Here is a 26,334-nt window from a genome sequence, read left to right as displayed (position 1 = left end):
CTGCTCTCAATATTAAACTGAATAAAAGTGAACCAGTTCTCTGTCCACACTAGTGATGTGACCTTCAACACAGAGGCTTCAAAAAAATCAAAAAAAGCGAAACATTATGATGGAAAATTTTAAAAGAACTTATGGCATTCTGTGTACATGACTAGAAGGGTCGTGTTGCGCAGCAGTAAGTAAACTTTAACCTTTTTACTCTTACCTGTGCCTCCCATTGTACCATTTTTCCAGACTTCCATTCCAACATCTACAGTAAAAGGACTGTACCAGAGCTTGAGTCATTTCAAATAACCGTGTGATCTGTGATCTGTGGTTCTGCAAGCAACATGACTGCTTTGTATTCTGGTGAATGCCATGGCCAGGTTTCGAATGTGATTTGCTTTGTTAGTGAATTAAGACAATACTATTTTAAACTATTAGCATGGAACCAGCCCGGAAACCTGCATTTAATCTTCTATGGTAGATAAAACCCCTATCACTGCATTTTCTTTTAAGCTTCATACAGAAATAAATTATTTATAGTTCAGAAATAAAAACAGTCTTTTCTGTAATAATCTTTCTACATTCAAATTTGATTCAAAATATTGAACAGACCAAAGTGTATCACACCACTAACACTTACAGTCTCATATGCTGTGTACTTGTGTACGTATACATGCTAGCTGCTAAAATGACCTGCAAGTGAGAAAACAGAACCAGTGCATAGAGTGATAAAAATATCTTGTGTTATGCATATCTGAGAACAAAAGAAATCTTATTAATACTTGTGTATTTGTTTGTGTACTCATATTCTTTTATTGTATCTATCAATAAAGAACAAACTATAATTGAATAAATTTTATGTGCATTACTCTAGGGTAATCCTCAGTACTAGGAATTTTATCTATAGTTAATACAGGATATAATATTACAGAAACAGCCTTTATTTGTCACATATACATTACAGCACAGTGAAATTCTTTCTTCGCATATCCCATCCTTGGAGGTTGGGGTCAGAGCGCAGGGTCAGCCATGATACGGCGCCCCTGGAGCAGAGAGGGTTAAGGGCCTTGCTCAAGGGCCCAACAGTGGCAACTTGGCGGTGCTGGGGCTTGAACCCCTGATCTTCCAGTCAACAACCCAGAGCCTTAACCGCTTGAGCCACCACTGCCCATATTAGATATGAGAATAAAAAGCTGCAGCAGAGTCTCTCACTTTATGTTCCACTCCTCTGGTGAATAAATGATCAAGTATTTCTGAAGCCCAGAGAAATAAAATATATTTTAATATTGTTTATTAGTAGTACCACCTAAAACAAGAACAAAAAAAATCTAATCATAATCTTGCATATTCTAGGATTAATATTTTCAATGATATAACTTCATTAATTTTTAAAGGAAGCAGAAAAAGAAAGAGAAAAGGTATTATAGTGTAAATAAAGATTATTCTGAGTATAATGTAATAACTGTGTCCTGATAATATTTTATGTACTTCTGCTGTCTCTATTACAGACTGAGTTTCTCTATTTATAACTGCTTCATGATAAAGTTGATGTTTCTTCAAGGTTCTGTTTAGAAGAGTTGTGTCTTTCATCAGATATATTCATCCAAACTCTCAATAGCTTGTTCTTTAGTGAACCTTCTCCAGTCTCTGGGAATCTCACCATAACCCTCAAATATTTTCTCATAGTACTTTTCCAGCTCTGTCTGGAATCTGCACACAAACCATTTCCAGTATACGAGCAGTGAATTATCAGGGGTGATGCTCCAGGTCGCATAAACTCCTCCTGCTGTTCTGTATGATTTGTAAGGAACAGACACGTCTGTATCATGACCTGGGTAGAACGACGTGTCACTTTGCACAAGTGTTGTGCAGAAACTAGAGCAGAGATTTGTTGTGCCTCTGTAATGCCACCCGTTAATACCATCTACCCTGTGAAAGGGGACACTGTGATCTCCATCATGTTTCTCAATTGTGTTGGTACAGATGGCTTTACAGAATGGACACTGAACCCAGCAGCATTTACAGAGATGTTCAATCAGAATCTCATCTGGTTTCTTCCTGAACTTTTCCATTTTGATGTCTTTTACATCTTTAAAGTTTTCCTCTAGCTCTGACATCATGTCAGTGAGACCATCACTAACAAGCTGCTGTAGAAAATCAAAGTCTTTAATGTCTTTATGATCAGTGAAGGTTATTTCTTTTAAGCTCATTTCCTCTGTTAGTGATCTGGTGAAACTTCTCAGCCACATGTGAGCATCACCACAGCTGGTCTTGACCTCTTCAGTTACAGTGTGAACAGCATTTCTTACTCTCTGCCCTTTCTCTTTTAGACTTTCTTTAAAAAGGTTCAGAACCGTGTTCTTCTCCTCAGTAATGTACTTATTAACCTTCTCTGTAATGAAGTGTTCAAAGTGCTGTCTGGGATTATGAATGTACTCTCTGTACTTCTCAAAGTCCTCCTCTTCTGCAAGACATTGCAGGATGTGTTTCTCAAGGTTTGATCTGTTACCATTAAACTCTGGCATGTTGGATCTGATCTGTGATGCCAAATCTATGGCAGTTTTATTATAAACTGCTTGCAGGATGGATTCTCTCAGGTTACTGCAGATCAGTTCACCAAACACTTTTGTTGTTGTTGCTCCTCTGCAGTAGTTTTTAAAGACACTGTAATACTGTGGTTTCTTCTTGGACAGATAAACTCTTGGATCATTTGCATCCCTGAATTGTTTATGGCTCTCAGTAAATCTCTGATCCATAAGTTCACACACATGAAGACAGAGATCCAGAGTGAACTGCTTGTTGAACTTAAATCTCTGGTTCTCACTCTGATGATGTTCAACTCTCTTCTTGACCTGGTCTGTTATTTCCTGTATATAGCTGTCTTTGTACCCCAGTCTTGTGATTTTAGTACATATCTTCTTGATTAATCCCTCAGTTTCTCTGATCACATTTATGGCCAGAGTTCTTACTAACTTATTCTCTTCAAAAGAAAGTTGATTCATGCCAGGGACGTAATGAATGAACTTCTGTCTTCTGAGTTTTGAAATGTAAGGGTAATAATCTGCCCGTCTGTCAATTTGTTTGTAGTGTAGCAGAGATTTCCGTTCACACACAGAAGCTAGTTCATTACTCAAAGACAGAATCTGTACAGCATCTTTCCAGAAATGAAAAGTTCTCTCTGGAGGTGTGTCTCGTGTCATCTCACTGACCCATCTGTCCCACAATTTGTCAAACTCATTTTTAAGAACTTCTTCATCAGTAGTTTCACCTTTGAGTTTCAGAGCGAGGTTTTTGCTCAGATTGAACAGTTTTGTGTCATATTTTTTTTGTGTGCTTTGTAGTTCAAAAGTCTCTCGTGTCTGTTGCTGTTGTATAACTTCATTCACATTCTGTTTGGTGTTTCTGATGAGGTCTTTATAAAGATCTGTGATTTTCATTTCACATCTCGCTCTCCACTGAATTAAAATGTCTTTGTCTTTGTCCTTTTCAAAGAAACCCTTCATTGATTTGTCCACTTCCTCTTTGGTCTTTTTCATGGGAGAATAAAAATCATTTTCTTTAATTTCTAAAAGTTTTTCATTTTCAATTCTGTTGTAAAGATTTTCTTCAATTGTTAACATGGCACTTCTGATGGTCCAGGTCCATTTTCCAAACTCATTCTCCAGTTTTCTGTACACTGCTATCTCCAGTGTGTTTTTGAAGCTAAACACAAAGTTCTCATTGATTAATGCATTCCAGAGATCACTAATGCGTGATTTAAACTGTGAGAGAGTGAGACCACTAGACAGAGTAGCTTTTTTGAAAATGGCTCTCTTTAGATCCTGGACATTTCTGCTGTATGAAGGGTTTGGTGGTGCCATTGGTGGACTGCCCTCCCAGAGCTGTGCAAAATAATACACATCATCTTGTACATTGAATTCAATAACATCACTGAAACAATCAGCTTCACTGTCTTCTTCTTTAGCTGCTAGCTTGGTCATTTCATCCAGTTTCTCCTGTAAACGTCTCCTTCCTTCCATGTTTTTCTCTCCAGCAGTGATGTCTCCAACATTCTGATGGACAAACATGCATCTGGGATTCAGTCTGACCTTCTTCATCCTCAGAAAGGCCTGAACAACAATCTGAAGGATGTCCTGCATCTCAGCAGGGTTCTCTCCAAAGATATTGATCAAGGTCAGGTTTCCAAGACCAACAACGAATGTAGCAAGTTCATTGTCATGATGTCGAGTGGATTTTCCTGCAAGCTCAAGTGCTCGAAGTCCTTCAGTATCTACAACTAGAATGTAGTGAAACTTCAGCTCTTCCTTCATCTCCTCTGACACTCTGACCAGCTGCATGAAGGCTCCTCTGGTGCACCTTCCAGCACTGACAGCAAACTGGAGTCCAAACATGGCATTGAGCATGGTGGATTTCCCAGAGCTCTGAATCCCCAAAACTGACAGAACAAACACTCTCTGATCTCCCAGTATCTTCACAAGTTCATCTAGAACTGCTGAAACCCATATCAGAGGAACATGAGCAGCATCTCCATCCATCAGCTCCAGTGGATGACCAGATTTCAGGAGTTCTGCTGCAAGCTTGGGGAGAGAGGTGAAGGTTTTTTCTTTAGATCGTTCCTTGGGTTTTGGTACAGAAATAAAAGACTCGTATATTTGACCCATCTCTCTGAGGATGTGTTCCAAACCAAACGTTGCTGCATTCAATTTTTCTGAAATTGCCTCCAGTTTTTTTTGTTCCTCCTTCATTTGATACGATTTATCATGTTTCTTCTTCAGGTCTAAAACTGCCTTCCACTTTTCATTGTACTTGCCATAAAGCTCTGAAAGATCATCTGAGGTGCGTTTGTCCAGGAGAATCCCAATCCATTTTAAATAGAATAATCTTTCATTTTCTCCTAGACAGAACAGTGAGGAGATGAACTGTTCCATAAGACCAGAGAGTCTGTGTTTATGCTGCTCTTCACGGATTTGCTTCATTCTTTTTTGTTTTGCAGCCTTTTGATCCTCTAAGTTGTCCCCATGAAGTCGATGCAGGTCTTTGTTCATCTCACACCAGGCATGCCATAACTTCCCCTGACAGGGCAGAAATCTTTCCTTTAATTTGGAAACTTCATTTCCCTTTAACAGGCTCATGATCTTCACTGCAGCTTCTTTCCCTCTCTCACATTCAGGATCATCTTCATCTTTTGTAATGAATTCAGGTTTGTTCAGATCTTCAAGTCTGAAAGTTGATAATGACTTTGAAAGACACTCTTTAATGGTTGTTCTGAGATTCTTTGCTATATCTGCCTGATTTCTGTCTTTAAGACCAATTCTGTATTTTCCATTCTTAAACACACTGATGCCTGATTTGTCCTCAGAAAGTAGACAGATCAGTGGTTTGGAGTCTCTGAAGAGCTTCTGTAGGATCTTGTTATATGCTGCTTTTTCAGGATTAGACATAAGTACAACATTCACTGAGGACATTTCAGTCAGGATTTCCAGTTGCTGTTTATTAGTTTCTGCATCACCATGGAGATTACAGAACGCCACACAGTCAGAGAAATAATCAGTTTCCTTCCCTGATGGACAAAACCATGCAATCTCCACCACTCCATCCATCAGAAGCCGGTTTGTGCTGCTTCCTGGACAGTGTCTGTGAAAGAATGTGTGATGTTTTTCATTGATTAAGCTGTTCATCAACTGAGACTTGGATGAAGATACAAGGCCGAGTCTGAAGAAAGCCACCATTGGAGTTTGTGCTTCAGACATGGCCTGGGTTTGACTGATCTCAATAGAGGTGTCTTCCAGAAGAACAGTGGTCTTCCAGCTTTTTCTGATTTGGCGAAAAGTCCAGAGAGGAAACTCGATCTCTCCGGTGAAGGGATTGGGCACCAGCAGAGGCAGAGCGTACTGACACTGAGCTAGCTTAATCACTATTAGCTGCTTTAGGAAATGATCAGAGCAGTGGAACACTGCCAGCTGGACATCCATGGGGTGAACAGGACATTTATGGGTTTCACTGTCCAAAGATTCTGTCTTCAACAAAAAATCAGCAAAGTCATCATTGTCTTCTTCATCTCCTGTGTTTAAGTGAGTGTGTTCAGAACTGCTGGAGTCTTCCTCAGGTGTAATGTACCTTGCTCTGTAGTCCACCATTAGTATCCTTTGTAGAAAGGTTTCCACTAAGTCCTTCTCTGGACAAGGCTCCTTCCAGTGTAATGAATGTGAAGTTATTTGAAGAACATCTGATATTTTCATTTTTTCTTTGTGCTTTTCATTAAGATTCATTCTGATCAACAGTTCCTGTGATTTTATCATTTCAAGCTTTTTCTTTTCTTCACAAGTTGATCCATCTTCTGCTAATTCATATTCATTTATTGTTTTCTGTAAAATGTAATGTTTTGGTTATAAATAATTGTTAAATGACAGTGTTAGAGATTTTAATGACATTTGTAACTTTATTTTAACATAAGCAGGTTTTTAAAAACTTACTCAGATAAATCTATATAAATTGCCAGGAAAATAATGGCCACTAGGTAAAAATCCATTCTAAGGTACAGGGGTACCTCGGCCCTCGACCACCCCTGTGTTTGAATTTTCAGTATTTAATTCGAATTTTCGAGTGAATTTGACCTCTGTGCATGAAAATATTTTCGGTGTGCGACTCAACCATCAGGAATGCCGGTTCTTGTTTCATACAGGATTACAACAAATATCAACAGATCAACAAATATCAATATCTAGGATTTTCATTTAAGGTGGGCTCAGCCCCCAATGAGGGTATAATAGTAAAAAAATAAAATAAAATAAAATAAAATAAAATAAACTTTTGACTAATAGGGTAGGATGGTAAACTTATTGCAGCATTCCACTGTATTGCATAGATGTGTACGCATGCACACACACACACACACACACACACACACACACACACACACTTGTCCTCTGATCCTCACTCTGTGACGCCGCAGTCTGCGGATTGAAGAACGCGCTGAAAGACGGGGAGGAGCCGAAGTCTGCTGCCATTTTCATATGAAATTTAAACGGGACTGAGGAGATCACCAATTTGTGTAGCGTTTAAGGAGAATCGCACGATATTAGAAGGGCTGAGTAGAAATGCCTAGAGACGCCCATGCCGCACACACTTTCCAGGCGACATACCCTGGCAATATTGCCACTGAGGGAAGTTGTGAGATCAACCATTGAGTTGAAACAGATTAATTTGTTTTACATTATTTCCTATGGGGAAAAATAATTCGGTTTTCAACCAACATCGGTATTCGACCAGACTTTTGGAACGAATTAATTAACACCGAGGTACCACTGTAAATTAAATTTCAAATTCATACACAGTACAGTGAAATTAGTGAGGAATAATTAAGTAACAGGCTTCACAAGGTCAGTGTGATGCTGACTCATGGTGACTCTGAAAGCTATCCTAAACATGCTGCCTGCTGAGGTTCCTGCTAAGGTTTTTACTGAAATTATTTATATATCAAGCAGCATATACTGTATAATATATTCATTTTAATAAATGTGTGAAGACTGATTAGTTACAGATTAATCTTGTAAATCTAATTGGTAAATATTGCAGGTAGATAACAGTCAAAACTGTGGGTTTCATAATATGGGTAATTTATCAGTAAATATTTTGCATTTAATAATAGATTGCAAATTTGTTTCTATGCAAATGTACATCCAGGTTAAAATGTGACCACATATGTAACTGCTTACCTTTTTTGTGTTTGTTGTGTTTGACTCGTTTGCCTCTTGATTCAGGTGAGTGGTCTGATCTGTGAATAAAATGTAAAAAAGAAATGTATAGAAATACAATTTGCTAAAGAATTAAATAATTTCTTAATTCTACTTACCTTCTCTAGAAAGACATGAAACTAAGGTTCTTTAAGGCAGAGGTAAACACTACCAGAATTATTGTGAAAGTAATTGTGATTGTACAGACAGCATTTTGCGTTTTATTAATGGACAGAGTTTTATTGTGGTTTATTCATTTTGTTTAGTCAAGTGAGTAATGAAACATCTGGATTCCAGTTGTCCAGTGTTTTAGGATAAATTTTGTCAATGTCAAAGCTGTGGGTTCCCCCACACTGATAGTGTGTGTGTGTAAGAGAAAGATATTTGAAAATGTACACTTTTTTTTACATTTATGTGATCACCAACCTTCACCCAGGTCTGCATTGGAGTTGTGGTTTTCATGATCTTCACTCATTTTGCTGTCAGTTTCTTCTGTGTCTGAGTGGAATTCCATTTGGAAGTCCATTTTATCATCAGGTTCTTGATCAGTCATGACTGCCTCTGAAGTCCATTATAAAATTAAGAACAAAAGCATAGGTCATTCATTATTAAAGAGCTTGAATTCAGATGTATTAGGGTAGTTTTAGAATTTTGTCATCAAAGTATGATTTTTTTTCAATAATGAAACTTAACACTCATGAGTTACAAATTACATCATATTCTAAAGTTTCATGGCTTTTGTTAAAACTGACTGAAGACTATTTTTAATGACATTTCTGTGTTGTTTTTTTAGTACTAGATGTTTTGATTTGCCTGGATGTTGTTCAGTTTGACTTGTGACTATAGAAGACGAAAAGCAGTGAAGATGTTCTGAAGAAGGTGAATCATGCCTCTTTTTATTACATTTTGGAAACCTCTTCAGGTTACCAATTTAACTTGGGTCCCTGAGAAGGGGACAAGATACTCAACAGACATCATTAGTTGGGAGGGTCAGGTAACATATTAAACCCTGCCAGTAAGACCATAATAAAGGGGCATTTATGTCACAATCATTCAGCTTCTGCTTGGATTAAGGAAGGCCTGGAGTGTCCTTTCGTTCCCTTCTTAGAGAACTGGGTTACAAACATAACCTGGATACATTCACTTTTGAGAGAAAGGTTGCATTATAGCTTGATGCAATGGGAACATCAATACCCATGCCTCTATATGCAGGATGATGTCTATCCACAGGGCCATGTGAATTTTCACAGGTGACTGTCGGGGAACAGAACACTGATTAGCCCCACAAGACCTGAGACTCCAGAGTGGGAGCCCACACCTCTGAGCCAGAACTGGAATGGCTTCATCCCAAACTACCCATAAGAAGGTGGTTCTCTGAGAAGGAGAAAGTACACACTTCTCTGGGTTCAATCTGAGGCCTTGAGACCTCATATGGGCAAGCACAGCATCCCGATGACTGGCTGCCCTGGCCTTTGAGTGGGCCAGGACAAGCCAGTTGTCCAGGTAATTATACACGGATGCCCCAGAGATGCAGCGCCACCAGGGCAGCATCCATGCACTTTGTAAAAGTTTTATTGCCAGGTAGAGCAAAGGATTAGCAAAGAGCACTTTACAGTACCAGGAATTGGTCTTGATGTCAGGTGCAAACATACAAATATGAAACATGTACACAATTTTAGAATAAACTAGAATAAATTAAATAAATACTGTATACAGACTGAATACTGTATAAGTGACTGTCCATATATACAGATATGAAGTATGAACATAATCTAGAATAAATTAAAAATTGTATACAGAAGTGTAAGTTTGCATGAAAAGTAGTGCAATAGAATGTGAAAATGAAAGTGACAGTCAGTAAGTTTTTGCGGGGTGGGGGTCATCTGGGGATAAGTGTGGAACTGTTCAGCAGGCCGACTGCAGTGTTTGCAGAAACTGTTCTTGTGGCATGAAGTCCTGGTCCTGATGGACCGGAGCCTCTTGCCAGAGGGGAGGGACTGGAAGAGTTCATTTCCGGGATGAGAAAAGAATCAGAATCAGAAAAAGTTTTATTGCCAGGTACAGCAAAGGGTCAGCAAAGAGCACTTTACAGTACTAGGAATTTGTCTTGGTGTCAGGTGCAAACATATACACAGGTATGAAATGTCTGTATAAATGTTCAAAATTTTATAATAAAGCTAGAATAAGTTAAATAAATACTGTATAAAGTGTCTTTGCATGAGAAGTAGTGCAATAGAATGTAAAAAGTAAAAGTCACTGTCCAAACATATATACAAATGTGAAGTATGTACACAATCTAGAATGAAATAAATATTGTGTACAAAAGTGTGAGTTTGAAGGAACAGTGGTGAAACTTAGAATGTGGAAGTGAGTGTCCGTATGTTTTTTAGGGGTCAGGTCATCTGGGGGTAAGTGAGGCACTGTTCAGCAGACTGACTGCAGTGGGGAAGAAACTATTCTTGTGGCGTGAGGTCCTGGTCCTGATGGACCGGAGAAGCTCCCACTCTTTAGCTGCCACAGGAAATATATCCTCTGCTGAGCCTTCTTGGTGAGGGAGCTAATGTTCTGCTCCCACTTGAGCTCCTGGGTGATGGTGGTGCCCAGGAAGTGAAAGGACTCCAGAGTTGTCACCAGAGAGTCACAGAGGATGACAGGGAGGTGGGAGGCTGGATCCTTTCTGAAATCCACTATCATCTCCACTGTCTTGAGAGAGTTGAGCTCCAGGTTGTTCATACTGCACCATGACACCAGACGGTCCATCTCACTCCTGTAGGCCAACTTATCCCCATCAGAGATGAGGCAGATGAGGGTGGTGTCATCAGCAAACTTCAGGAGTTTGACAGACTAGTGACCAGATGTGCAGCCGTTGATGTACAGGGAGAATAGCAGAGGAGAATAGACACAACCTTGGAGGGATCCAGTGCTGATGTTTTGGGAGTCACAGAGACATGCTTTCCCAGCCTCACGGCCTGCTGTCTCTCTGTCAGGAAGTCTTTGATCCAACTGCACATGGAGTCAGGCAAATTCAGCTGGGAGAGCTTGATTCTGAGCAGAACTTGGTGTTGAAGGCAGAGCTGAAGTCCACAAACAGTATCCTGGCATAGGATTCTGAGGAGTCAAGATGTTGGAGGATGAAGTGGAGGGCCATGTACACAGTATTGTCTACAGATCTGTTGGCTCTGTAGGTGAACTGTAGTGGATCCAGGAGAGGGTCTGTAATGTCCTTGAGGTAGGACAACACGAGGTGTTCAAAAGACTTAATGACCGCAGAAGTCAGGGCGACGGGTCTGTAATCATTAAGTCCTGTGATCCTTGTCTTTTTGGGGACTGGGACAATGGCTGAGGTCTTGAAGCAGGCTGGCACATGGCACGTCTCCAGTGAGGTATTAAAAATGTCTGTGAATACTGGGGACAGCTGATTGGCATAGTGCTTCAAGGTGGAGGGGGAGACAAAGTCTGGGCCTGTAGCCTTGCAGGTTTTCAGGTGTTTAAAAAGTCTGTTCACATCTTCCTCTTTGATGGTGAGAGGTGTGAGGGGTGGGGGGTGGTCCAGGTATGGAAATGTAGGAGGGTGGGCTCCTGCTGATCAATGGCTGGTGGGGGCAGGATTAGGGGAGATCAGGTCTGTCCCATTGTCTTTCAAAGTGGCAGTAGTACTTATTTAGGCTGTTGGACAGGTGCAGGTCGTTCACAGAGTGGGGGGCTGTAGGCTTGTAATTGTGATCACCTTAAGCCTTTACAAACAGAGGCAGAGTCGTTGGTTCGGAATTGTTGTTTCATTCTCTCACCATGCTCTGATTTAGCTCTTCTCACCTCCTCGCTAAATCTGTACTTAGCCTCCTTGTATTTTTATTTGTCCCCACTTCTGAATAGGGCCTCTTTCTCTGACCAAAGCTGTCTGAGTTTAGCTTTGAACCAGGGTTTTAGTCATTGTTATAACTCACCCTTGGGTGTGATGAAATGATGCTGTCCTCAGAAGTTAATGTAGGACATCACAGTGTCTGTGAACTCATCCAGACTGTTGGTGGCAGACCTAAAAACATCCCAGTCTTTACAGTCCAAACACCCCCGAAGTTCCCCCACAGCCTCACTGGTCCACTTTTTTGATGTCCTCACAACAGGTTTGCAAAGTTTTAATTTCTGCTTGTATGGAGGAATCAAATGCACCATGATGTGGTCAGACTGGCCCAGTGCGGCACGAAGGACAGCACAATAAGCACCACTGATAGTCGTGTAGCCATTGTCCAGTATGCTCTTCCCTCTGGTCAGGCACTTAATAAACTGCTTGTATTTGGTCAGTTTGTGGGAGAGACAATAAACAAGCTGTCCGTGTTTGTCTGTTCCACACACAGTATCTCATCAGCCAGCATGTGCTGCGCTTCACCCACATTATCTTGTGGCGGGATGTAAACACCAATGAGAATAAATGAGAAGCACTCATGGGGCATGTAGATAATGGTGAAGGCCTCCAGGTCCAGGGAACAGAGTTGAGACAGTACTTTCACATTGTTGCACCAGCTGTTGTTAATATAGAAACAGATTCCACCACCTTTTGTTTTGCCAGAAAGCTTTGTGTGTCTGTCCGCTCTATAAAGATTAAATCCACCCAGCTGTAGTGCTGAGTCCGGTATAAGAGCACAAAACACAAGACATAGGGAAAATCTTTGTTTTTGTTTATCTGCAGGGTCAGTTCATCTGTTTTGCTGCAAAGTGAGCACAGATGAGAGAGGAATATCCTGGGGAGCTCGGTGCATAATCCGCACCAGCAGAGAAGCACAAGCACACCTGAGCATTTCCCTCTTCTTTGGGGGTTTACTTTGTTACATGCCTCCTTGATCAAAATAGTAGAAGCCAGAAAGTGGAAATAAGTACACTGGGGTAGTAGCTCTGATGTTAGAACAGGAGCCACCAGAACTGAAATAACAACACAAAACATGGAAAAATAGAGTGCACTGAAACACCTTGGCTGCCGCCCGCTGTGTCATCTTGATCTGATTACATGCTTCGCCCCTGAAGGCAAACCTGAGGTACTTCCTTTGTTCTGGAAGAATACCTATATGAAAATAGGCATCCTTGAGGTCATCACAAACAATTTCTCGGACATGATCTGCAATGTGATAAGTTTGAAAGTGAGCATCTTGAACTTGAATGTCTTCAGTGCACAGTTCAGAGTTTGCTTGCATGCTTTTAGCTTTGCGGATGCAGCGTGTGGAGTAAATGTCTGTAATAGAGGGAAGAGAGACTCCAGTGATCTTCCCAGCTGTCCTCACTATACGCTGAAGGGTCTTGCAAACCAAGACGGTGCAATTCCCAAACCAGGCAGTGATGCAGCTGCTCAGGATGCTCTCGATGGTCCCTCTGTAGAAAGCAGTCAGGATGGGAGGTGGAAGATGAGCCTTCTTCAGCCTTCGCAGGAAGTAGAGACGCTGCTGGGCTTTTCTGGTGAGGGAGCTGGTGTTGAGTGACCAGGTGAGGTCCTCCACCAGGTGAACACCAAGGAATTTGGTGCTCTTGACGATCTCTACGATGGACCCATCGATGTTCAATGAAGAATGGTCAATCTTTGTTCTCCTGAAGTCAACAACCATCTCTTTAGTCTTGTTGACGTTCAGAGACAGGTTATTGACTTTACACCAGGTTGCTAGTTGTTGCACCTCCTCTCTATATGCTGACTCATTGTTCTTACTGATGAGACCCACCACGGTCGTGTCATCGGCAAACTTGACGATGTAATTGGAGCTGTGCATTGCTGCACAGTCATGAGTCAGCAGAGTGAACAGCAGTGGACTGAGCACACAGCCCTGAGGAGCCCCAGTGCTCAGTGTGGTGGTGCTGGAGATGCTGTTCCCGATCCAGACTGACTGAGGTCTTCTAGTCAGGAAATCCAGGATCCAATTGCAGAGGAAGGTGTTGATGCCTAGCAGACTCAGCTTCTTGTTTAGGTGCTGAGGAATGATTGTATTGAATGCTGAACTGAAGTCAATGAACAGCATTCATAGGTAAGTGTCTTTATTGTCCAGGTGTGTGAGGGCCAGATGGAGGCTTGTGCTGATGGCATCGTCTGTGGAGCGATTTGGACGATATGCAAACTGCATGGGGTCAAGTGAAGGTGGCAGCAGGTTCTTAATGTGTCTCATGACGAGCCTCTCAAAGCACTTCATGATGATGGGTGTGAGTGCAACAGGACAGTAGTCATTAAGACAGGACACTGGAGACTTCTTTGGCACAGGGATGATGGTGGTTGACTTTAGGCACGTTGGGACGTCGGCGCTGCTCAGGGAGATGTTGAAGATGTCCGTGAAGACATCTACTAGCTGTTCTGCACACTCCCTGAGCACTCTGCCAGAAATGTTGTCTGGTCCAGCAGCTTTCCATAGGTTAACTCTGCATAGAGTTTTCCTCATATCAGCCGTGGTGAGACAGAGTACCTGGTCCTCTGAAGAAGGGATGGTCTTCTTCGTTGTCATGTCATTTCGTGCCTCGAACCGAGCGTAGAAGCTGTTCAGCACATCTGGAAGGGAGGCATCACTGTCACAGGCAGGTGGAGCTGGCCTGTAGTTGGTGATGGACTGGATGCCTTGCCACATGCCACTCTTGCCACATGCATTCCGCTGCTCTGGAAGTGGCTGTGAATTCTCTGGGAGTGTGCATGCTTTGCCTCTCTGATGGCTCGAGACAGTTTAGCCCGTGCTGTTCTTAGGGCGTCCTTGTCTGAAGTTCTGAAGGCAGAGTCTCTGGATCTTAGCAATGCACACATCTTTGCGGTCATCCACGGCTTCTGGTTGGAGCATGTGGTGATGGACTTGGAGAGTCATCGATGCACTTCCCGATGTAGCTGGTCACTGATGCAGTGCACTCCTCCAAGTCAATAGAGTTGCCATTGGTTGCAGCCTCCCTGAACATGTCCCAGTCAGTGCATTCGAAACGGTCCTGAAGAGCAGAGATGGCTCCTGCTGGCCAGGTTTTAACCTGTTTCAGAACCGGTTTAGAGCGTCTGACGAGTGGTCTGTATGCTGGAATCAACATAACAGAGATGTGGTCTGAGTAGCCAAGATGGGGGCGGGGCTCCGCACGATACGCGCCGGGAATGTTTGAATAAACAACATCCAGCGTGTTCGTCCCTCTCGTAGCAAAGTCCACATGCTGATGGAATTCAAGGAGCACTGTTCTGAGATTTGCATGATTGAAATCTCCGGCGATGATAAACAGTCCATCGGGGTGAACATTCTGCAGCTCGCTAATAGCTCCGTAGAGCTCACACAGAACCTCCTTAGCATTAGCGCTGGGTGGAATGTACACTCCAACAATGAAAGTAGTGGTGAATTCCCGGGGTAAATAAAAAGGTCTGCATCTAACAGTCACAAACTCCACTAGCGATGAGCAGTAACTAGAGACAAGCACAGAGTCCTTACACCATGCCGTGTTGATGTAAACACACACACATGCCACCGCGAGTCTTACCGCACAGAGCTGCATTCCTGTCAGCACGAAACACGGTTAGCCCGGCTAGCTGAATGGTGGTGTCCGGAACTCTGTCGCTGAGCCACGTCTCCGTGAAAACAAACACGCGGCAGTCTCTGAACTCACGCCGTGTAGTTCGCTGGAGTCAGATGTAGTCCAGTTTATTATCCAGTGACCAGACATTCGATAGAAGTATGGAGGGGAGTGCCAGCCAGCTAGGGTTTGTTTTTAGCCTAGCATGGACACCCGCCCTATTTCCGTTCCTCCGCTTTCTCATGCACCGTCGACTCACAATCTGAGATGACTCAATCACCTCAGATGCTTGAGAGACATTAGACTGCCTCCTAAGGTGCTTAGGAACTTTTACTTCTGCACCAGAGAGCATCCTGAGGGAAACATCACAACCTGGTTCGGGAACAGCACCATGCAGGACAGACGAGCTCTTCAGAGGGTGGTGCAAACACCTGAGCGCATCATCCGTACCAAGCTCCCTGACCTGCACTTAATCTACTACAGGTGGTGCTGGACAAAGGCCAGGAAGATTGTGAAGGACCTCAGCCACCCCAACAATGGCCTTTTCTCTCTGTTGAGGTCAGGAAAGTGCTTCCGCTCCCTAAAGGCCAATACAGAGAGACTGAGGAGAAGCTTCCTCCCACAGGCTATATGGTCTCTCAACCAGAATTCCATATAGGACTCAACTGATTGGACTTGCTATGTTTCCTTCACACATGTGTTGGAAAACACCAAAACCAACCACTCTCTACATTTGCACATTTGCACATTGCAGGACTGAAGTACAAAAACATAAAATATATATGTTGCACATTTCTGCTCCTGTTTACACATAAAGATGACTATTGTGCACATCTGCACTTTAAAGATGGACAATACCACTGCTGCTCATCTCATTTTACTCCATGAACACCCCATACTGCTGCTGTCTGCACACTGCACATTCAACACACATTATATAGTTTCTTATTTATTACAGTTGTACTTTTTACATTTTAATACATATTCTATATACATATTATACCTTACCTTATTTAATTTATTTTATTCATACTTTATTTTACCTACTGTAAAATTTTTCCAACTGTAGTTTTTATATTTTATATTTTTGTATTTTTTTATTCCTTTCTTTTATTCTGTCCTTATTTCATTTTTCCTTTTCAAGGGTCAAAAACAGGTGTGTAAGCATTTCACTGCGTATCATCCCGTGTACAGGATGTGTATGTGACAAATAAAATTTGAATTTGAATTGCATATGAAGAACAAAAACTAAAGCTCTTGCCCTTTATTATGATTTAATGCACTGTGCTGCTGCCACCTGATTGGCTGATTAGACAACAGCATGAAAGTCCTCATAAAGTGTACAGCGAGTGTATTGAAACTACACACTGAATCTTATTGCACTTGTAGGTCTTTGTATCAACATTAATGTGTAAATCCCTATTTTAATTCTGTGATTCATTTCATTGCTTCATTTTAACAACATTCAGAAAAAAACTAAACAAAACACCAAACTCTCACTAATGCCATAATGATTTTAATGTCTGAATTAATGTCCCTCTTGTGGGTGAATGGTGAATGCAAGTGCAACTTTAATCAAAAATTATGATGATAATAATAATAATAATAATAAGAAGAAGAAGAAGAAGAAGAAGAAGAAGAAGAAGAAGAAGAAGAAGTAGAAAAAGAAACTCACAATAATAATAGTGATACTTGCATCACATAGTAAGCGCTATTTCTTAGTGGTTTTATTAATGGTATTATTAATTTTAATAACTTGCACTACACTATTAATAATCAGATACTGACGTGTCATAAGATTTGTAAAGAAGGCCTACTATTTGTTTTGTTTATTATATGCCAAAACCACCGACATAGGTGCATAGTTTACACACGCCATGAGCGGTTTTATTCATCAGCCTTACACAAACCATTAGTGCCCCCTAGTGACAATCATAAGTACACTATTCTCCATAATATTATTATATCATTAATATTATATTTAATACTTTATTCTCAGAATCTTTTTTTTAAACAGTGGTCCTACATGCCGATTTCCAACCAAATAAAAATAATGTAGATTTTTTGATGAAGGTAAAGCAGTAAAATCATACCTCAGCACTGAAGGCTCTGGTTCTGCAGGAGATTCTGTAAATACAGTCCTACCTGGCCGCTATTTATTGGGCTGACGGCATGCAGGGGGAGGGGGGTATGTGGGAGGGGTAACGTTTCTTTGAAATTGCATGATTACTAGCAGGAGGTTCTGTAAATAGAAAGTTCTACCTAGCTATTATTCAGTGGGCGGAAAGGAGGGGTCATGGAGCGCAATGCTTTCTTAAAATATTATTATTATTATTATTATTATTATTATTATTATTATTATTATTATTATTATGTTGTTGTTGTTGTTGTTCTTGTTATATGACAAATTTGAGCTGAACATTATTGTCTGTGGGCCTTTTTTTTTCATAATTATTATTTATTTTATACCCACTGTACTAAAGTGATTCGAATTCGACATTAAATCAGTTTAATCGATAATAATAATAAAAAATTCTGTTCATTAATCTGAATCTGTTAGGTTTGACTGGCAACCTTACACTACAGTTTGATTCACGTCCACTCTGCCCCTCCCCCAAAGTGCGTGGCCAGGTGGAGCAGAAAGGGAAAGGACACGCAAAAAGAAATCACTTTACGAAAAAGTACCAAAATGTCACATCTGTTCAGGGCTTAAACTACAATAAATCTCAAATTCATCTGTACATACTGTTTTTCTGTAAAAGTATTGAACTGTTAGGAAATATCGCAAATATTAGTGGTAGCATGCCTACTGTCGTCACTTAAAATATTATGTGCTAAAAGACATTATTATTTTTATTCATGGTAAAGTTACATGAGTATTTTAGTAGACAAACATTCACATTCTAGGAAGGCAGCAGGGAGACATAAAAATGAGGCATAAAAAATGAGACTTTTCTCATAGGCATAAAATAGTAACTTTTATATAAACTTTATTAGATTCAGAGAGAGAGACAGTAGGAAAAAAAGTTTTAACATATTGGATGAACATTGAACAAAATATTGGATGAATGTTTTGCTAAATTTTGAGTATTTAAGTCATTTTAAGATTAATAAATAAATAACATACATAAATAATTATTTATGTATCTAATTACAATGGAGGTAGTTGTTTTGCACCAAGGTGAAGACTGCTCTGTTTGTAACACTAGAGCAGCTACGTCTGCATAGGGTTTGGAGCCTCTTTGTCTCAAATCACTACACCTTTGTTCCTGCTATGAATGACAAATAAACCTTGACTTACATTTTATCATCTGGTCAAGCCTTTATCCACAGTGACTTATAGAAGTGTTTTTGTTGAAGAAGAAACCTTTAATATTGCTACACATATCTTCACATATCCAAATTTTTTGGAAGTTGGGGTCAGAGCACAGGGTCAGTCTCCCAGGTGGGGGTTCAGGTCCTTGATAAAAAGCCAAACATATGCAGTTTGGCAGTGCTGGGACTTGAACCTGACCTTCTAGTCAATGACCCAGAGCCTTAAACACACACCCACACACTAAAATACTACACAAACTACACACTACAATACTACAACAACACAATATAGAACTATATACTTCAACACAAGAGATTTACATTTATATATTTGGCATTCAGTAGATGCCCTTATCCAGAAAGACTTGCATTTCATCTCATTTATAAAATTGATCAGTTGAGGGTTAAGGGCCTCCCTCAAGGGCAGTAGTGGCAGCTTGGTGAAACTGAAATACAAACTCAGAACCTTTTAATCAGTAGTACAACACCTTAACCACTAAGCTACCACATCCCTAGATACACCGCAACACTACATAAAGCTAGAAACACTATACAAAACCAGATACCACAACACACAATTCAACACAGTTACACACTACAACAGACAGCTAAACACTACAACATTACAATACTAAATATAGCTACACACTAGACACACTGACACACTACAACACTAAACACAGATACACAGTAAAATACTACACACAGCTTAACACTACAACACATAACTACACACTACAATACAACACATTAATATATTCTAAATATATTGCAGCACGCTCTGTCCTAGGCTGACTCTGGCCCTATGACCTCATCTTATGACCGTGATATACTTCATTTTGTCGTAGAAATTCTTTTTGTTGTGTTTTAATGAACATGTGCCGAACAGACACTCGCTGACATTCTTCTTCTGTAATTTATATAACCATTTTCAAAAAAAACCTCACTGAACTGCCAGTGAGCATGTAAATCACCACGTCTGTTTCTGCTGACATCTTTTGTTTACCTATAGACAACACTGAATATTACACCTTTCTTCTATATAAATACTCCCTGTTCATCTCTGTATATTTTGAAGAATTTTGCTATTCAATCACTGTCTATGTGTGTGTGTGTGTGTGTGTGTGTTTAAAAAAAGCTTCTCTATTAGTATCAGTAAAGGCAGCAGGAGAATGAAGCGAAACATTTTAATACATATGTTGTGTGCTTGTCCCTTTAAGAATGCTGATTTGAGGTTATGTAGACCAAAGGTGGAAGAGGGGAAAAACACCATGTTGTTCATGTTAAGACTTATTCAATGCTGTGGTGATTCTAGATGAATCTGTAACCTAGAACTAACTTTTTCCAGAGAGGTGGGCAATATTTTTTTTTTTTTAAATATACTGAAGGTTCTCAATGTAAACATATTTTAAACAATGTAAAAATAGATTGCTATTTAAAATGAGTCCATGAGCACCTGTGCAATGTTATTTAGACATGTAATATTTTTGGCATGGAATAAATGTTTTGGAATGTTTTTACAGTATAAGTTGTTTTTGGTTGCTCTTAATTTTTAAGTACATGTTTGTACAGATTTTTGTAAACGTTTATTGAAGCAAGATCTTGTGCGAAACGACTTGTTAATGTTACTTTTTTGGCCACACACACACAGACACACACACAGGATAACAACTATAATGACCAACTCTAACCACACTTACTACAGTGTGAGTTATGCACAAGGGAAATTAAAGACTCAGACTAAACATTGTAAGAAACTACAGACAGCCTCAACCCAGATTCCACTCTACAGTACACATCTGAAAGAGCTTATCCCCCCAAAAGGCTTACATATAATACAGAAATATGTGTAATCCAATCCAGTTTATCTGTATGGTATTTTTTTTTTTTACATTGGCTTAAAGCAGCCTTACATTTAGAACACTGAATCCAATCCAGTCTTATTGCACATACACTACCAGTCAAAAGTTTGGACACACCTTTTAATTCAATGTTTTTTGTTTAGGGATTTATTTTCTACATTCTAGAACAATCCTGGAGATTTCAACACTATGAAATAACACACATGGACTTCAGTAATCCATATGTAATGACAACAAAAACCAGTCAGTTGCTATTTTAAGACACGAAGGTCAGGTGTTCTGGAATAGTTCTTGCAAGAACAGTATTGTCAAGTGCATTTGCAAAACCCATCAAGCCCCATGATGAAACTGGCTCACATGAAGACCATCCCAGTAAAGCAAGACCAAAACTGACCTCTGCTGCAGAGGAGAAGTTCATTTAGAGTGACCAGCCTCAGAAATCACCAATTAACAGCACCTCAGATTAGAGGCGTTATGAAGGCTTTACAGAGCGTCAGTAGCAGACATATCTCAATATCAACTGTTCAAAGGACATTATTGTGGATTTCGGCCGCCTTCAGCATTGTTTTACAATGTAGAGAGAAATAAACATCAGGAAAGACCATGGGATTAGAAGGTGTGTCCAAACTTTTCACTGGCAATGTATGTTGTACATATTTTCTTTTTTTTCTTTCTAATTAGTGTGTTTATCTATATATCTTTTTAATCTTTAAATTTTTATTCTTCACAGTCTGGAGTTGTTGCAACTGCATTTCACTACTGCTGTACTTGTACAATCATGTATGTGACATAAAAATCTTGAATCAATTATTAGTATGGGAGCAGCAGCAAGTCATCGAGGACCATCACTGAACAAAGGGTATACGTGACTGTAATCATCATTTAGTATCACCCGTCCATTTGGGTGATAACACCTATAACAATACCAAGCCATTTAAGGACATCCGCCTAGACAACAGTATCACCTGGCCATTATGGTGGATACTCAGTTCTTACACTAATTTACATTTAAAGTGAAACTCATTTAAATTACACACGGGAAACACTGTATAAAAAGTTTGAGCAGGATTTGTCTTGCGTTCTTTTTGACTCTGATGAACCTAAAGTACTCTATATACGGAATTTTTTATTGCGATGCTGCAATAAACAACTTCTTCATTAAGATCTTCGACACCCTCATTGTTTTATTTTTCTTACATTGGCAAGCCACCAGCAAGAGATTTCCTAAAAAGTGGGGAAAGGTTTTAAAAAATCTAGAAAAGAAAAAGTTAAGGGTAGAATAGAAATTAGAGTAGAGATATTGAGCATAAGCAGGAGGAGTTATACCTAGCAAGTACAATTAACCTTGTGTTACACTTACATTCACATCACCAAGTAGAATTGCAGAAACACCATTGAATAATGCAGACTCTGAATTGTTTGTTGATGGTTCTGCTCAAGTCATTGAAGCTAATAGAAGGGCAGGATATACTATTGCTACTTTGTCTGCTGTAGTAGCATCTGGTCGATTGCCGGATCATTTTTCTGCAAAAGCTGCAGAATTGATAGCATTTACCAGGGCATGCACACTAGCTTCAGGCTCAACAGCAAAACTTTTTTTTTTTCAAACATGCTGAATTAGACAGAGATCTGCTATTTGCTATGACCCTTCCCAAACAACTAGCAGTAATAAAAGTGAAAGCACATACATCAATTAACACTGCAGAAGCTCAAGGGAATGATCTTGCTGATATAGCTGCTAAATAAGTCTGTTTATATGACACTGTGCAGGTGTGAGCTGGCATGACAACTCAAGGTGCGGCTGTGCCCCCAGGGTCACTCATTAATTTGTACAAAGATGTGCCAATTTATGAAGCTTGGACATGGCTAGACAAGGGAGCTGGGGTTGATTCATCAGGCTTCTGATTCTATTGAAATTGATTCTGATTCTAACCCTAACCCTAACCACAGGTACAAAATTCACAGGTGAAGTAGTACAGGAAGTAGCCAGGATGCTTGAGGTTAAGTGGAATTTGCATTGTCCACATTGGCCACAAGCTTTAGGTCAAGTTGAAAGAGCTAATAGGACAATTAAGACCACACTGAGTAAAATGCATCAAGAAGGAGTACCCTGGATTGAAGCTCTTCCTGCAGTACTATGCAGCAAAAGAGCATCCCCCAACCGCTCTGTTTAGCCCTCAGGTAGTAATTACAAAGCGACACATGTCAATGCCAGGAGCCATTGACCTCAGGAGTGCCAATGTACACATTGCCTCAGACACTCTTATAACTTACTGTGAGAATCTGTCTAAGGCAGTTAGGTTGGCTAAACAGAGAATCTGTTTGCTGGCAGCCACCCCCTGAGGGTGGTCATGCTATTATTCCAGGACAGTGGGTTATGATACGATCATTTAAGAACAAACCACTGGAACCAAAATGACAAGGACTATACCAGGTGTTAATTCTTACAGCTGCAGCAGTATTGTGCCAAGGAAAAAAAGACACGGACTCATGTCTCACACTGCAAAGTAGTTCCACCACCAATAGGGACAGACTAGGACACACAGACCAGTGAGGAGCCCAAGGAAGAATCAAAGTGCAATAGGCCTGGGGGCCAACCCAAGGGTGAAGACTTCCAAATAGGTTCCCCTTTTCTAGTTTATCCCTACCTAACTGGTCCATAGATGTCAGTATTTGTAGATTAGGAACTACACCACAAATTAAACCACTATACGATCTAATGAAGTTTAACCTAGCATTCTAAAAAGGAAAAACAAAAAACCCCACACATTTTTGTCCTGTTGGTTTTGTTTGTTTGGGTTTCTTTCTTCTTCTTCTTCTTCTTCTTCTTCTTCTTCTTCTTCTTCTTTTTCTTCTTCTTCTTCTTCTTCTTCTCTTTTTATCTTCTTTGCAGGTAGGCATGCACAGTTACCTGTACTCATCACTGCAAAACCCCCTAGCTGAACCACCTACATCTGTAGAGAACCCACTGGAAAGTAAGAAGGAGCCACTATCAAAAGGATTTTGCACCACTGACAGCCAAGGGAACATCTGACCCATCAGAACCAAAACACAACACCAGAACTTTTTATAGACTAAAAGCTACCTGGACTAATGGATCACATAATACATAATATGATGCTACTAATCATCACTACAAGCCTGACTGCGAGCCTTTATTCTAAAGTGAATGTGTTTATCTCTCTGATGAATATTTTGAGGACTGCATTGTTCCTGTACCTTGTGTACCTAGTGTAGGAGCAGGGATGGGCAGCATGGGTAGCTCACCCCATTTCTGACTGCAACACTTGTGCATTGTTACTTACTACCATCAGGTAGTTTAATAGTAGTACATGCCACAATATCACAGTTCCTCCAGTCAGGCAATATTGCATGCCAGACTCAGACTTCAGCAAGATGACATATGTAACATCTGTTATGATTGATCTTCTTCAGACAACCACATTTCCATGGTGTGTGGAATCCTTCCCTGCAAACTCACCCCCACTGGGAGAAATTCCACCTACGGCATGCGACTTTGTGTATGTGATTGGTACCCCAATCCAATCAGCAAATACACCATCACCATGGCAAGGTCAACATAAAGTAGAAACATGTATTAGACAAACAAAAGCATGGTTAAACTACTGTCTATAAATCAGTTGTGCAGGATTCCCACTCCGGTAGGCACATTCTGGTTATGTGGTACTTAACTGTATAGCTAGCTTCCAACAAAGTTTTGTGGGAAATGCACTGTAGTCTGTGCTTTACCACCCATTAGAGAAAAACCCACACCGATCCCAATCCCCCATCCTGAGCAACCATACTAATCATAAAGTGCTAACAACAAAATGCACGTATTGGGGTATGGGAAGGAGACACAGTAAATATAAGATTTTTTAAAACACACTCCAAAGCTCCTGAATATGAAGTTGACTTCACTGGATTAGACATACAAAAAGGCTAAAGTGTGGCAGAAATCAAATGTTTCTCAAGATTCAGGAAGCTTTACTGTCATTTCAACCACATATATCGGATGCAGTACATAGTGAACTCCAGGACTTGGTGCTACATAAACATACAACATAGAGTTGCATCCCAGGTCTTACTTGTGCTCAAACTTGGAGGCCAAGGACACTTGGGGCTTTGATTCCAAGTTATGGGGTTATGCAGGCTCTCAACTAGGTGATAGACTTGTCTAAATCAAATCAGCAGCTCGCTACTGACACTGCTCTTGCCATTAGCAGCATTTCCAACACTCAGGCCTCACATAAAATGATGATACTGCAGAACAGACCAGCACTAGATTACATTCTTGCTTTACAAGGTAGTGCCTACACAGTATTTGGACTTGAATGTTGGACAGGTGTGGTTGACCCAGTCAAGGACCTGGACAAACTGCAAAAGAATATTAGCATTATATCCATAAAACTTGCTAATATGACCATTCCTCACAGTTCAGAAGCCTGTTTGGCCAGTCATAGTCTTGGATTAGAGAAATAGTTGTTTTAGTCAGTTTCATTATACTAATTCAACCTTTATGCTACATAATCTTCCAGGTCATCATAGGTTGCATACAACAGACTACTAAGCCTCATCACAAAGGTATAGCAATAGCTCAGGTCAAGAACTACTACCTTTAAATCCTAAAACCTATTACAAGAGTGTAAGCTAACAACAAGCTGATACACTGCTAAGTTTATGAATTGTGAGAGTTATTTAGAACTCTCAAAGGAGAGGATTGTATGAAAAAATATTTTGAGGTCACTCTAAAATCTATTGTAATATACATTGCTCTTTGAATAATTATTAACATATCCCAGCTCTCACCACCAAATGGGGATCAAAGCACATGGTTATCAGGAACTGTGAACTAGCTTACAGTTGGGGGTTGACTCTTGGGATTTCAATGTTTTGTTTAAGAGTATCATCTCTAGGCTTTTGTATTGTCACACCTTCAAGGCCTGCCCACTCAGGGACTTTAAAACTGTAACACATGTTCTTTTCTAGACTCTATGACTGTTCTGATCTTCAATAAAACATTCCTGCTGAACACTACTTCCAAGTCCCCGGTCTGCTTAGGTGAATTCAGAACATCTATGTTATCTTTATTGGTAACATTAAATTCAAACAAAAGGAAGCCTGATGTCAACATAGAGAAAGATTCAGAGATAAGTACTACACCTCATCAGCAACAACAATGTGTCAAGTGTCAGTGAGGAGGGGCAAAGACGGTAGTAACACATCATTACAGATGGAACTTGTTGCTTTGGATGAGGCTGTTTTTCAGTTTTGTGAGGTTCACAACCTTTATGTACCATAAAACATTAGAAAAAGATGATGACCTTGATGCTTCTAAGGGCTATTTAACATCAATCCTGTGTGACGTTCAAGACCTGCTGCATACATACTAGAGCAGTGGTTCCCAAAGTGGGTACCGTGGAACCTTGGGGTGCCGCAGAATCTCATCTTATTTCCAATTTAAACAGCCGAAAATAACTATCATACCATATAATAACCTTTATGATTAGAAAGATGATCATCTTTCAACATGGTTGCGCGCATGGACGCAGCGGCTAGAGGCTCTCCACATCCGTGCACTTTCTTGTATTTTTATTTGTATTTTCAGTTGTTTTTTGTCCCTTTTTGCCATGGCTATGTCTACAGCAAACAAGACTTGATAGGTATAGGATTACAGTCAAAAATGGAAATAACCTGGGCCTATACAAGGACTCACAATATCCCACTGGAAATAGCGACACCACCGGGAGCTCCGTGGATTGTTTTCGGGTCAAGCAGGCGACGGAGGCGGCGCAGAGAGAGAAAGCAAAAGCGGGGATGTAGAGCAGGCTCACTAGCTCAGCTGAGGAAGCAACCACGCAAACCTCCGCTACCTTCTATCTTCCTCACTAATGCCAGATCCCTCACAAACAAAATGGATGAGTTACAGTCAAAGATTGCCTACA

General features: G+C 40.4%; 1 protein-coding gene across 1 annotated transcript; it reads right to left on the bottom strand.

The window, feature by feature from the left end:
- Window positions 1-788: 788 nt before the first annotated feature.
- On the bottom strand, window positions 789-17,346 carry LOC131362586 (interferon-induced very large GTPase 1-like). The gene is made up of 4 exons (XM_058404707.1): window positions 17,306-17,346; window positions 8,145-8,279; window positions 7,701-7,759; window positions 789-6,350 (listed from the first exon to the last, which is right to left on the bottom strand). Exons 2-4 carry the CDS (start codon window positions 8,269-8,271, stop codon window positions 1,575-1,577), a joined length of 4,962 nt encoding a protein of 1,653 aa, XP_058260690.1. The 5' UTR covers window positions 8,272-8,279; window positions 17,306-17,346; the 3' UTR covers window positions 789-1,574.
- Window positions 17,347-26,334: the final 8,988 nt, after the last annotated feature.

Source organism: Hemibagrus wyckioides, linkage group LG12 (assembly GCF_019097595.1).
Source record: "Hemibagrus wyckioides isolate EC202008001 linkage group LG12, SWU_Hwy_1.0, whole genome shotgun sequence".
Lineage (NCBI taxonomy): Eukaryota > Metazoa > Chordata > Actinopteri > Siluriformes > Bagridae > Hemibagrus > Hemibagrus wyckioides.
This window is presented reverse-complemented; position numbering and strand designations above follow the sequence as displayed.